General features: G+C 41.3%; 1 protein-coding gene across 1 annotated transcript; it reads right to left on the reverse strand.

Annotated features, from left to right (window-relative positions):
• Positions 1-2,123: 2,123 nt before the first annotated feature.
• Positions 2,124-9,553, reverse strand: LOC136551439 (calmodulin-binding transcription activator 2-like). Its single transcript, XM_066542995.1, has 13 exons — positions 9,369-9,553; positions 8,052-8,171; positions 7,815-7,930; positions 7,510-7,598; positions 7,322-7,364; positions 6,311-6,461; positions 6,082-6,201; positions 5,644-5,975; positions 4,695-5,066; positions 3,876-4,567; positions 3,223-3,799; positions 2,609-2,950; positions 2,124-2,455 (listed from the first exon to the last, which is right to left on the reverse strand). The coding sequence occupies exons 1-13, from the start codon at positions 9,406-9,408 to the stop codon at positions 2,345-2,347; spliced, it is 3,105 nt and encodes a 1,034-aa protein (XP_066399092.1). The 5' UTR covers positions 9,409-9,553; the 3' UTR covers positions 2,124-2,344.
• Positions 9,554-14,918: the final 5,365 nt, after the last annotated feature.

Genomic DNA, 14,918 nt, shown 5'->3' on the forward strand with positions numbered 1-14,918 from the left:
GAGTAGTGCTTTACTGAAATCCTTATTGGAAGTCAATTACTATGATACTCTAAGTGCTTGTGCTTGTAAAATTTTAGAGCAAAATTCACCGCTAGTCTCTAAACTTGGCCGACGGTGTCATCCAGGTCCTTGAACTTCTAAAGTGATGGCCCTGTTTGCTTGAACTTATCAGCCGTACCGTTTCAGCGAAATAACAATATTTTTCTTTCACAACAAATCAGCATCAGCATCAGCCGTTTTTCCAGCCAGCCGAACAGGGCCGATATCTGTGGGTCCCTAAACTTGGCAGAGGGTGTCATCCAGGTCCCTAAACTTGAAAGGTGATCACCGTAGGTCCCTAATTTTGGCTAGCGGTGCCATTCTGGCCCCTGAACTTTCAAGGTGATCACCGCAGGTCCATAAACTTGACAAGCAGTGTCATCCCTGTCCAAATGTAATCATATTAAAAGTTACCTACAGTACTAAATGTTTTCTCTATTTTACTTTTAATTTTAGTATTATTTTAAAAGTTTTAATAGTAGTATTATAGAAGTAACTTTTCTCTTTTATTAAACCTAACATTATTATTAAAACTTTTAATACTATAATACTATTATTAAAAGTTCTAATACTGTAATACTACTATTAAAAGTTGTATAGTATTATAGTATTAATAATTGAGAAAAGTTACTTCTATAATACTACTATTAAAATTTTTAAAATAATATTAAAATTAGAAGTAACTTTTAATAGAGTAAACTTTTAATACTATAGGAATTTTAATATTATTTTAATACTATTAATGATACATAAATATTAAATTAATTTTAGTATTTTTCTATTTTAGTTTAAACCTAATATATTTGTTGTTAGATTATTTTATTACTTTAATTTATTATTTGCTGATGTAAATTATTTTATATAATTTATATTTTTATGATAAATATTATATAAATAATGATTGATTAATTGACACATGTTGAGTCCACGTCTAACGTATAGTCAGCGTGCCACGCCAGTTTATAGAGTAGGTTAGACCACATTTGGACAAGAATGATACCGCTTGCCAAGTTTAGGGACATGCGGTGATCACCTCGAAAGTTCAGGGATCTTAATGACACCATCTGCCAACCCACATATATCACTTTAGAAGTTCAGGGATATGGATGAAATTTTATACCATGTAGCTCTACGATCTATACATGTTACTGAGAATATGGCATGCATTTCTAACTGTATATATTTAGTGAGCTTCCGTTTTCGTGCCGCAACTAAACCAAAGCATGGAAATTTTGTAGTGGCAACTGGCAAATCATGAACGTGAGAATATCCCATTCCTTGCGCAGTCTGGTTCCTTTTTTAGGAAATTTATTTACGGTCGAGCGGAGGTGAAAAGGCTGACAAAGACCTTCCGAAGACCGGAATTTCCTTTTTACAGGCGATCGGCAGTTCGGCACACGTCCATTGTGCTGTGCTTCAGTAGTTCAGTTATACGTCGACGTCGTCCGATTAAAAACGCAACGAACCAAACAGTACTACAGGTAGTAGACGCAAACGAAGCCGAATTCACTCCACTGTTGGGATGCTTCGGGAAACCTTCGTGTCCTGTCGTCAAACGCAGACCATTCATTTGCCAATTCTTTTTTGTTTTCCTCAGACAATCTGTGGGCTCAGGGTGGTCAATGATCGCTTTCGGTGCCACCGTGCCAGATGAACAGATCTGACTGTATTTGTCGTTGTTTGTTTTCCGTGCTTTGTTTGCTCGCACACTTGTTGGTTGAAGTGTTGAACTGCCAGGCTTTATTTGGGTTAGTTTTATGGGCTCTTCAGGCATTAGTGCCGTGCATATTTAGTAATCGAAACGTACACACCATGCGGTTTCAGTTCAGACAAGAAAGAAAACCAAGGGTTTTCATACTTTTCAGCTCACAGCAATACGACATACATGAAAAACAACGCTGCCACTGCCACAAGAATGCTGCTCCAGTATGTAGCATGTCGTAGAATCCGTGCTACTGCAAGATGAATATCATAGATGCAATCAGTACAATTTACAAACAGGGCTTGAACAAACTTTACAGAGTCAAGGACAATTCGACATGTTTAATATACATAAACCTTTGTTTATGCAAACTGGTCGAAAGTTTAAACAAGTCAACCATATATATTCATTCAAAAGAGTCTTCAGTAAATATGTTTTTCCATCTGTACAACATATACTGTACAAAAAGCTACAGTTAAATAACTAAGACCAGAACCAAACTAAAATATATACACACTAGATGGTTATAACTTAGCAACGCAACTGCTGGTTATCAATTTGGTAACACTAACAAATAATTTACAAGCATATATACACCAGTTGTTATGACCAAGAAGGCATTGGCACGTCATCATCCCAAAGCTTTTTGAACTCGCTCATAAAGAAGCCTTCATCCATAGCGGTCGACTCATCGAGCATCTTTTCTTGCATGGCCTATTATACCAGCAGTAAGGAAATGTAGAGAACAACGAATCAATAGTCCCATTACAATTCCATCAGTTCAGAGCAGAAGAACGGGCAAGTTAGTTGATAAAGTTAAACGGTTGATAAAGTTAAACTAGGAAACAAAAAAGAAGGCCTTGATACCTGCGATTCTTGAATTTTTGTCACAACAGTCAGAATCCTTTGATACTGATCCCGAGCGTCTGGGTACTGAGCCATCGACTTAACTCTGGCAAGAGCTTTCTGCAGCCTTTCTTCTGTTTGTTTCCGTCCTTGTTGTAAGAAATCATAATCATCCTCAGCAGGTTTATTTTGGATCAAATTACTACTGCTGCTGCTGTTGCCCTCCATTGCACCTTCTGTAGACCGAAATCCACGCAACCCAGCCCCTTTTCGCCTCCAACGCAATATGACCTTCTCCACTATTCCAACAGACCATATGATTTTACGATAATGCTTCCTCACTTGGTGACCTCGGACATGAGCCTAGCCAGGAGACAATGACAAGTTTCAGCGTTGATTGCTAAAATAGCATTATTTGATTAAAAAAATATTGAAATAGCATCAACAACATATCTTGATTATCCAAATATAATTCGAACTAACTGAGCACTGCATGGTTCACTGAAAAATTGCCAGAAGGAAAATAGAATTTTTTTGCATGGTATACTCAAACAAATCGCGACTTGAATGATACACTATTAAGCTGGAATATTCAGCGGATCACTACTCATGTATAATACAACAAATAACAATACCTGGATCTTGACAATGCGCTGTCTGATAAGTAGAAATTCCTTTCTTCCCTTCCATCCACGGTACTTGTTCTGTATTCGAGTCGCGGCAGCATGCAGGGGATCAAGTTGTACAGGTTTAGATGGTTTAACAGATAAGAGTGATATGGCACGATCATCTGATACTGCACCACTGCCATCCTCATACTGAACTGCTTGCTTTCTCTGGAAGGACTGCACCCTGAAAACTTGATATATACGAGCAGCAGCTTGGGCAGCATTTCGAACAGCACCTAGTGAATCTCCCATGGATCCAGCTTGAAGACCTTCACCTGCTAATGGTGATGCTCTTCTTTCAGTAACATCTCCAATACCAGGCAGACCTGATATTTCTGGCGCATTGCTCCCCTTGCCTTCCTTAAGATCGAGGGTCTGAAGATGACTTGTTAAAGAAGACTCCGCCAAGAAACCAGAGATTCCCTTGTATCCATTAGCTGATGCAAGATCAGCTGGTGTGCTTCCTGTAGGGAAATCTGGTGTTGGGTCTGTCAAAGCTCCAGGAGCTGCACCAAGTGCAATAAGTGCGACAACTGTTCGCTCTCTGGACAACAGGTGAAACAACATCAGTATGCGTATAAAATATGTGCATATACAATATCGCACTCTGAATCACTTACCTGCCACAAAATGCAGCCCAATGGAGTGCAGTCCATCCATGAGCATCTCTGAAATTTATATTCACACCAGCAGAAACTGTTGGCCTTATCACCCAATCATATCCTAGGGCAGCTGCCAGATGAAGTACACCCTGCCCTTCGTCATCTAACACATTGGGGCCTTTGCCACCATCGCTTGCTTTGTGGACAAGCCAGATGTGCAATTTTTCCTTTAAGCGTTTTTCCAATAACTGATCCTGATTATCATCAGTGGCAGGCTCATTATCACTAGCCAATTTTAGCAACTTGGACCAGGAATCGTTGTCTGTCATCAGTGAGCTTATCTTCTTGCTCAAATCAACCATCTCCTTAGTGGGGTTAGATACCGTTGCCTGGTACTCATTGTGTCCCAAAGACAACAGGTCATCAAGACGCATCTGGAGATACCTTTTGTTTGTAGCACCATGTGGACTTGGGGCATCCATGTATTGAGTAACACTTGGCCGGAACTCAAACTCTCGGATTTCGCTGCAGGCCAACCTGTTGGTACATGTGACATAAAAAGGAACCCTGCCAGGTTTGTGTGACGGGGAATAACATCTGAGAGTCCCATCAGCTGAAATCTCTGCTGGAACTTCGACTTCACCAAACATACATGACCACTTGCATCTTTGAATCTCATCAGAATTTAAGAATCTACCGGTAATGAGAACCTGGATGGTATGCAAGATACATCATAAGCAGCTAAAGAAGACTAGATTCAAAGATCCATTAGGACAAAGCTATTACACTTCCAAGAGTTTTGAGCCAAGAACATATGAAAAGCTTTAGAAGGCATACCCTAGTCTTGGAGCGAGCATATGTCCAGCTTGGAGAAAAATCAACTATACTAAACAGCTGGTCTTGTGCAAGCACTGGGTCAAGAGTGAATTGATCCAACTGATCACGAGTTGATGCTTCAATGATATTATCGGTCTCTTCACTGTTCCAATACACTCCAGAACTGGACTTAATTTGGGAATCATCTACTTCACCAAGTGCTTTGCTCATCCATCTCGTAAAACTATCACTTTTCTTAAAGCTGTCCTTCAGCATTTCAGAGAGACTAGATGATTGAGTTTTCAAGAGAGGATAATTAATAGTTTCCTCCAACGATCTATCATTTTGCTGGAAACTGTCCTCTGGAGAAAATGAGCTGATAGCACCAGGAAGCTGAAATCAAGTAATTTCTCAGTTAAGTTACATAAACAATCGGAGCCAGCAATGGTAGTATAATGGAGTACTAGTATTGTGAAACCTAATCAAATGCAATTGAGCAGAGTCTGTACAATAACCTACAAATAGACTTGCTGCCATAATAAAGACAACAAAGTAATTCTATCCACAAAAAATAAAACCATGAAATCAAATTGTAATTAAACAACATTTCTGTGCCATTCAGAAGATCACTAATGGGGGGAATTGGAACTATTAACTTCCATAATTGAAGCTTTAATAGGTACTGCTTCCTAATTTTGCCCTTATGGAATTAGTTTAGCTTGCATAATTTTTTTCATTATTATATTTCTTCCCAGTACTCCATGTATCATTAAAGTTCTATGCCAGTATTGCTGTCTGGAAAATAAGCTGCATGCAGCTGCTTTGTTTATCTGTTACATAACATGTGGTCACTGCCCAACCTTCTACCATTATAAAGTATTGCATTAGGAAATAAAAATCACAGACATATCTAAGCTTTATACAGGTGAATTTTATATATACTGCTATACAGAAATGTACTTCATGATACCTGCCATACTGATTCTTCATCAGTGCCTACAACATCTGCGTCCTTGATACTCAATCCATTACTATATACTTCATCAAATGTAAAGGATTCGATTCCATGTCCTTCAGCGAAAGGAAATAGTTCTGAGTGAAAATTACTTTGGGGTGGGGGCATTTGAAGGACCCCCTGGTCAGGTTTAACAAGGTCATTCAATGATGATGGATCCAACTGATTATCCGCCCCATTGAATCCAATTCCAAGGCCAGGCTCATTAAGAGCAACTGATAAGGCATCTTGAGAATATGAATAAATATCTGTATTAGTCACTGTAGCTGGGAAGCCTTGAAGGTTACCTAAACAATTTGTGTAGCAAAAGAATACAGGTCAATTCAACTTTGATCCATAATGCATAAACTATTTCAAATTCCTTCCCGGAAAAAAATGTATAATGCTACTTGCCTAGAGACAATGCAGGAATGTAGGAGCTCGGAATAGAAGCGCTCATCACAGGTCCACCTCCATTTTCATGCTGCTGCGTCCAAGAGAAAGGGTGGTATCCGGCTCCTCCCGAATAAATATCTGCTGCAGCGAATTTGGCTTTAGATACTCTGTGTATAATTGGAATGTGTATCAGTAAAATATTCCAGTAGGCTTCATGCAGAACAGAAGGGATGACAAACAGTTATACCTGATTCTGTTTCCTCATATTCTAAGGCTTGTCCACTAAGAGAGCTTTCACCCTCTGTAGTTTGTGAAGGCAGCTGACTTAAAGGGCTATCCATACGAGCAGCTTGAAGCATATCGTCATGTCCTCTAATGCGAGAAGTTGATTTGCCACCCTGATTGTGATATCCAAATATGAGAGGGGGGATTGGAAATTTTTAAGCAGGTAACTGCAAGAAGAAAAGATTTTGCTCCCAAAAGATAGGAAATGACGATGCAAGTTCAGAGTTTGAACCAAGTTGACAACAAAACATAAGTAGCCAAAGTAAAAAAATGCAAACAGAAATAAAAAAAAACTGGCTAATTGAACCAATGTAAAGATAGAGGTGCCTCATAGTGGGCTTCCATGTTTGAGACAAATGAACGTATTCAGATGGGAGTCATCCAACAGAATTGTATATCACATGATGCCTACAAGCTACTAGGACTAGTACAATAACTGAAAATATAAAGTTCCAATTATTATTTTACATTTATGCATTGTTAATTGATTGATTCATTGCATAAGAACTGATGCAAACTCATGATAGCGGCCAAAGCATTTCCATATAACCTGTGTATAAGTAGTTTAATAACTTGTTTAGAATAAAGGTCGAGCATATTTAGGTTAATTACTTGTTTAACTGATCCAAATAGCATTCAACTGAGGTGCCCCGAAATTCTACTGCAAGTGTACAACATAACAGAAGCCCACAATACTTGCTAGACCTGAACTTGAATAGAATTCTCAGAACATGAAATGAAACAAATTGTTTACAACATATTGGCTACATTATACTAAGAATAAGCTATGAGAAAACCAATGTGATTACTATCACAACAGATAATAGACAAGAACCTGACGTAAAGAAGAAAAAAACGCATTTAACATAAATTTTTCTACAATGCAGCATTTAGGATGATGAAATCCAATTTTCTGAAAGTACAATGGACAAGTAGCTAAATACATATCGACCAGAGTAGGATTAGCAATAACCTTGACTTCGAGATAATGTACAAGTACAATGTGCATAAAATCCCTGCAAAAAAAAGTAGAATCAGTTGTAAGTTCCCATGCGTGCATGCAGACTCAATACAAGACGCATGAGCCATGAGTCGTCAACATGCCTTAAGCAACATAATCTAAGTTGCAATACTACAAAAGTAACACAGAAGAACACTTACTCCTCCAACATCCAATAACTCCTCCTCTGAAAGTTTTCTTTTCCTTCCCCGTGAGCATAGTAGCAGTGAAGCACATCAACACTTCCAGACTAGATTAGTAAAGAATTGTCAGTTTTGTTGCCCTAATGGCTATAATCACTTAACAACATAGGGGCCGTTCGGCTGGTGTGAATTTCAGCCGGAATTCACTGTTCACTGTCTCGCAAATTCCTCCAGATTCCTTCAAATTCCTCCAAGCGAATAGGGCCATACAGTATGCTGTAATTGTACATAGGAAAACTTTGCAATATTCAAATTTGACGTACTTTTAATCTTTCATGAGCTTCTTTGACATTTTTTCCATCCCTTTTCTTCCTCCAATTATGGCCGTCCTTCCGGAAATATCTCAATACTTTCCGATCAAACAAGAAAAGTGAACCACCTAAAGGCAGCGATAAAAGAAAATATTAGCAAGATAAACAGAAACATCAAAAAGAAAAAGAACCTTTTGGAGGAACAACTATAAAACAGAAACAGTGTTCAGCAGAAAATGAGTGTCATACTTGGAGGTCTATTTGGTGGTTCTGGGGAAATACGAAAATTTCTGTAGTTCTTAAGTATTTCACATATCTCAGCGGGTCGTAGCCATCGGTGTTGTGCTTCTTTCAATATCTGCTCAACATCTGTTCCAAGTTCATGAAAGCAAGGGTTAGATAATTGAATATAGTGCCATGGTTAAAATGGATTCATAGGAAGGTGGTCTTAAAATATTTAAATTAGATCGAAGTAATACATTTTAATCAGCCTTCACAAAATAGAGTTGCCTGACCATTTTACTCACGTGTACAATAAAACTTAATATTGGAGTCCCTTTTGTAAGTAAATCAACTGGATTTCATTGGAAGTGAAACCCTTAGGACTAAGATGTATCTACATAACATAACTTCAAGAGTGGAGGACACGAAAAACAGTTCATCATACCTTGGTTTGGAGCCCCAAAGTCTCTTCTTAGTGTACTTCACTACTTAGGACACGATAACTCAAAAATCGTTAAACCTCTGAAACTATTTGACCCTCTAAAAAAATAAAAAGAGGGCCCCACACATAGTCTATCATGTGATATCCCCGACGCATGCACACCTCAACAGATCTCAGGTCTTATAACCCAGCCAGAAGCCAAAAGTCTGCTTCCTCAGTTCATGCTACAACTGTTACTTGAACACGAGATTCTTACAGAGAAATCCTCTTGTTAAGCTCTTAAAAAATTCCAGGTTGGCAACCCAGTTCCTAGTATTATGTGCTAATAATTCCGATCTAAACCCAAGCACAGATCAATTTCACACAGTACATCACAGGTCCCACAAAAGCAGGATACTCCGCCTTCAGAACACTGACCTTCCTCACATAAAGTCCCCCGCTCTCCCACAAGGCTTTGCCATAGCTGCCAAGGCTCCAGGTAATTCCACCCTGAGAACACTGTGGACGCAGGACCTGAACGAAATACCCCCACTTCCGCATAATGGGCTCCATACTCAGTCACCAGACCTCCAAATCCACATCAATTTACTCTAGAGACAAGATGTTTCCTCGCGAATACCAAGTTCGCACCAATCGCACACGCCCATCGCCACCAACCCACGCGCACGGTTCCGGAACGAAAGCACGGATCCCAGCGACGAAACCACACTCTGACACTCGCCACCGGCCGAGCGACAAAATCAAACGCTCCAAAACGCAACTGCACGAGACAAATGAAAAGAAGGACCGACGTGTTGACCGCAACCTAACCGCCAACTCCTTCCCCCTGGTCAGGTGGATCAGGAGTTGAGGGCGAACCAGACGCCTGAGAGAGGAGAAGGCCGGTCGTTCAGTGCGCTCACCTAGCTGCGGCGCGATCGCGTGGCGCCGCGCCTCCGCCATCGCCCGAACCGAACCGCCGCGCGCAACGAAGCAGAACCAGGCACCAGGCGCCGCCGTCCTCCGCGGCGCGGAGTCAAGCCACCAAGCGCAAGTCCCTCCGTCCGGGCCTAGCGGCTGCCGTTCCGACGATGGCGATCGCCTCGTGATTCGCTCTCCCGGATTTCTCGCAGGGTTTTGTGGAGGATTCGGGAGGTGTTGGGGGCCTGTGACTCGGTGACTGGCGACGGAATTTGGTGGTGAGGCGCGAGGAGAGAGAGGAAAGAACTGGACAAGCCAGCCGTCGACGAGGTGGCGTGACGAGTCAGAGGGCGAGCGAGAGCTCAGGCGCTCAGCAGGGGTGTGGTGTGGTGTGGTGTGGATGAGGCCGAAATGTCCGTTTTGCCCCCGCGTTAATGCCGGTGGTCCGTTGGAGCTGGGGCTATCGTGGGAATGGGATTTGGGGGGCCCTTGGCTTTTTCCGGGCGCCGGAGCGGTCGGTGGGTGCGGCCGCGGGCGGGCGGTTGGTGGTCGCGCCAAGCGTAGAGGCCACACTAGCCGTGCGAGAGCCTGCCCGTGCCCGGCGCTTGAATATGCGGGGGGACGCCCCGTGTCACGTTTCTTCGGTGAATGAATGTGTCAGCGCACGTGTCGCTCTCGCCGAGGAGCCCAACGTGAAACACGAAATATTGCGTGCAAGGCTGCAGTCAAAACTAGTGAGCCAGTGATCGAACAATTGGCAGAACCATGAGTTGCTATTTCCAATTATAACTCCTATCTCTGTACAGAAGAAGATCCGAACAGAGCTTGGTCTGAACTCTACCCTCTGAGCTCCGAACAAGATTTCCGGCGCTGGTTTCAGTCTCTCGACTCTTCAGTGTTCTTGCGCCTAGGAAAGACAAGCTAAATTGAAAAGCATAGTTCTTTCAATTCGAACGTGTCCAAGAAATCCGACAACGATCTTGAGGTGATCCCGTGGTTCAGTCCGTCCGGAGAGAGAGCCTCGCGCGGAGGGTGGCGCCGGCGCATTTGGCGGGTAATGGGGAAGGCCAGGCCATCAGCTGCACTGCTGCAGGGTGCAGTCGTTATCTGTGGCCGTCGCGCCGCCGTCCTATTTACGCTTTGTTATGCTTTTCAAGTACAGTAGTAGTACTGAGGGCGCGTTTAGATCAATTTTTTTTTTTTTTTGGTTTTGGCTACCGTAGCACTTTTGTTTGTATTTGGCAATTAGTGTCTAATTATGGACTAATTAGGTTTGAAAGTTTCGTCTCGTGATTTCTCACCCAACTGTGCAATTAGTTTTTTTTTCGTCTACATTTAGTACTCCATGCATGTGCCGCAAGATTCGATGTGATGGGTACTGCGCAAAAAAAATTTGGATCTAAACGGGGCCTGAGCACGCTTTACAAGCCGGCACTCGAGGCTCGACAGGTAGTAGACGCCTCGTTTGTTTGGGTTTATTTGGCTGATAAATCATGGTTGAAAGTATTGTTGATTAGTTTGGTGTAAGAGAAAAATATTGTTCGTTGGCTAATAAGCCATGGCTTATAAACTAAATACGACCAAACGAACAGGCGAGTCTCGGTTACATTCCAACCATGGCACGCTCTAATCCACCATCGTCTTAGGGTCTATTCGCTTAAACTTATCAGCCAACTTATCAGCTATAATCTACAGTATTTTTCTCTCACAACAAATCAGTCAAGACCGGCTTATCAACCGACTTTAATACCAGCCGAAAAGGCCTTCGCCTCTTATCAAGGCCGTCAAAGCCGCGCGTAAATACGAAAGCCAAGTCCAGCTGGCCACAGTGTTTCTTCTGCTGCGAATTGGACTTTCGATTTGGAGGTATATAGATTATGATGTAGACTAGGCCCGATCTTCCGAAAGATATGATAGTGTCGATTGGTGGAGACTCGACATTCACGATCTAGGCTTCGAACCAAGACTGATTTAGACCCCCGCAACCATTACACCACTGCTCCATTGGTTATCAACCACGCGAACGCGATTGACCTCGCCGAGAAGGCTTTTCTGCAAGCAAATCGAGAACACAAGCAAGAACGAGATGAACGCAATCTGAAATTACAAATAAATACGAGGCTTATGAAAATAAGGAGTTCAAGTCTTTATTCGAAAGGACTAATCGCCATAGGCGAACAAGATCAAGAACTGGGGCCCTGGTTCACAGCAAGCGGCCTTGGCGACGACAGTTGCAGCAAAACGACGTCTGTTTTACGAGGAAATCAAGAACTAAACAAAACGCAAACCCTAAGGAGAGCGACGGCTGGTATTTATAGAGTCTTGGGCGTCACCCCGTTGGACGCGCCCCCTAATGGGCCCAAACACGATACACGGTCCAACGGACCAAAAGACGGTGTCGCAGCACCCTGACAGATTCTGGACGCTGACTTATTTCGACGATTCCCGTTGATTCCGAAGGGATTTTAACGTAAGACTAATTGGGTTGGCTTTCTTATCTAATTGGCTTTTCATCCATATGTGGATCAACGAAAACGGAGTCCGGATGCGTCCTGGATTACTAATTTAAGACAGACTGGTCCTGAAGGCCGAGACAGACTCGAACTTGAGTTGTTTTAGGCCTCCAACTTGGAGACTCGAACCGAATTAGCCTCAGACCTCCTTCTTGACTTAGACACCCTTGCTGGCCTCCTATCCCTCCATACCATGTGCCAAACATGGTCATATGCATAGGTGTCATGTCCTCATCACCCTCCCCTTCTTGATGAAAAGTCGTCATCGGCGTCGATTGTGCTTGAAACTGATCATGCACAACATAAAGGAGAACGGGGTTACGAAAACAAAGGAAACTGAAATAATTGTGAGAAGAAACGTGACCATGTTTCCAAGTTTGTAGCATGTCATCTCGCATAAAAATTCAGCAAGCATGTAGACTCTATGATCCGAATGCACACGATGTATGTTAATACTATCCTGCAAAAGATTAGAACTCGTCAAAGACAATGCAGGAATAGATGATCTAGTAGACATAGGTAGCAACCAACAATGCTCCTCTTCTTGGAAGTGAACTTATTTCTTTGAGGAACATGAGAAACTGTTTGTATTATTATGGCTGCCCTCTAAATGATCATAATCTTGTACAACAAAAAGAGAATTCATATTATTACGAATGTATACTCAATGTATCATATATTGTCCTTTGTTGTTATATTTACCAATAACATGATATATATGTTTAGAAAATCAAGGCAAATCAACATATTTAAATAGGCTCTCCTCCAAACAATCTAGGTTACACAAAACATCAAATTCAATATAACACAAAGTATGTAAAGAAGACGACAGTTTGAACTCATCAGTTTTAGTAGCAATATGAATAACATGTTTATTTTCAGTGCAAGTGGTTGATTCCAAAACATGTAAAACTGAAGTATCATCAACCAATTCATCTTTATCACAAGGAACATCAAGCAAATTATCATGGGACAAAGATAAATTAAGAGAGTATTCCACTAACAATTGCTCTATGATATCATGGCGTGTGAAAGAATTTAGTACATTAAAACAATTCTCACCTTCTGTGAGTGTAGCACCATGGGTATTACCTGTGTTTTCAGTAGGAGTAATAGGTGCATTATGAAGTGATGGCTCTGAATTTGCATATGAGGTTGTGAGCTCCTCATTTTCTTCCATGTCATCCTCTCGCTTATGTACATTATCCTGCAGAAGGTTAGTCATAGCAAGAGAGATAACAACAGACTCTTTCTCTAAATGGTAGACCTCATCATATGAAGTCAAAACAGGAGGTGGATTAATAAAGGTTTCTCACATAAGAAGTTTCATATCATTCCAAGTTTGAGGTTTATCAGAAGGATCTAAAGGCTCCCACCAAGATAAAGCAGAATGTCGTAAAACACTAGCTGTATTTTTTACCTTTCTCCTTGGACATATAAAACGAGTAGCAAAAATGTTATCGATGGTAATTTCCCACTCCTTGTACTCATCAGCACCTATACCATCATAAGTCGGTGGATACGAACAACCTGTCATTATTAGAAAATAGCAAAAGACAACACAAAAGTATTGTCCCTATCAACTACTTAGGTTGTGGACAAGGAAAAACAAGACACTCAACTCTCAAGCATCTTACCACGGTCTTACAAGTGTTCTTACCAAAACAACAGACGGTGCAATCGGCCGGTGACTGTGATACCGCCGTAGCTTGAGTGTAACAGTTGCAAGGCAAACATGTACTTGGTTAGAAGAAAGTGGAGCTTGGATAGGCACAATATAGTAGCAAGGAATAGCAAAATTCGCAATTGAATAGCAAAGCTGAATAAGTATCCCAAGTACTTATCTTGGTTGCTGGCCTACTCACGTTCCAAGTACCATATGTATCACGTGATGTGAGCAGCAAGAATATGATTAGGAACAAGGTAGAAATCAACACACGCAAACACAACTCAAATGACGCTCTCTATGTGCTCCTCTAGATATTATTCCACTTTTGCTCCTCTCTTTTTTCTCTATTTTTTGGGCTGTCGTTGTTTTTTGAAATTCTTTAACTTTTTCTTTTTATTTTTTTGATATTTTTTCTTCACTTAGGAGCACAAAAGAAGTAACCACAGAAAATATGAGCTTAAACAAGTGAAAGACGTGGCCTATGGAATTTTTAGAAGACGTGCTCAAAATCGACAAAGACCTTGTGACCACGAAAAGAGGATCTTGTGACCATTTTTGACAAAAATAAAAATCTCCGACCCCAACAAAGCAGGGATGGACGGATCCAAATTTTTTTTCTGATCAATTTTAATATATGGAACGTCAAAATTCGAGTTCGTATGCGAAAACTAGACCAATTTTAAGAACGGACTCTGAATTAGAGGACAAAACGGGAATAATGCGCGCAAAATTGGTCATGGCAGCAAGGGTTTGATGGAAATAGTGAAGACAAGTGTAATAAATAAGATGGCGTGGACTAGGGTTTGATGCATATAGAGGAAACTCAATAAGACTTGGAGATGTTCACGGATTATGATGAAAAAGAAAGGGGAAAACACAAACTGGACTCAAAAACGATCTAAAACCAGCAACAAGAACTTGACCTAGGGCACAAACTCAACAACGCAAAACAGAGACGAAATTGCATGGCACAATGAAGCTATAGGACAGGGAATATGTGACAATGTATATTTTTTTGGCTTTTTGTGGACTATAGGTAATGCAAAAATAGTAACAATCTAAAGAGAAGAACAATGTTATACCTAACGGGAAATAATGTCTCTGATATCACTTGATGTAGACTAGGCCCGATCTTCCGAAAAGTATGATAGCGTCGATTGGTGGAGACTCGATATTCACGATCTAGGCTTTGAACCAAGACTGATTCGGACCCCCGCAACCGTTACACCACTGCTCCATTGGTTATCAACCACGCGAACACGATTGACCTCGCCGAGAAGGCTTTCCTGCAAGCGAATCGAGAACACAAGCAAGAACGGGATGAACGTAATCTAAAATTGCAAATAAATATGAGGCTTATGAAAATAAGG

The sequence above is a fragment of the Miscanthus floridulus genome, chromosome 1 (assembly GCF_019320115.1).
Source record: "Miscanthus floridulus cultivar M001 chromosome 1, ASM1932011v1, whole genome shotgun sequence".
Taxonomy (NCBI): Eukaryota; Viridiplantae; Streptophyta; class Magnoliopsida; order Poales; family Poaceae; genus Miscanthus; species Miscanthus floridulus.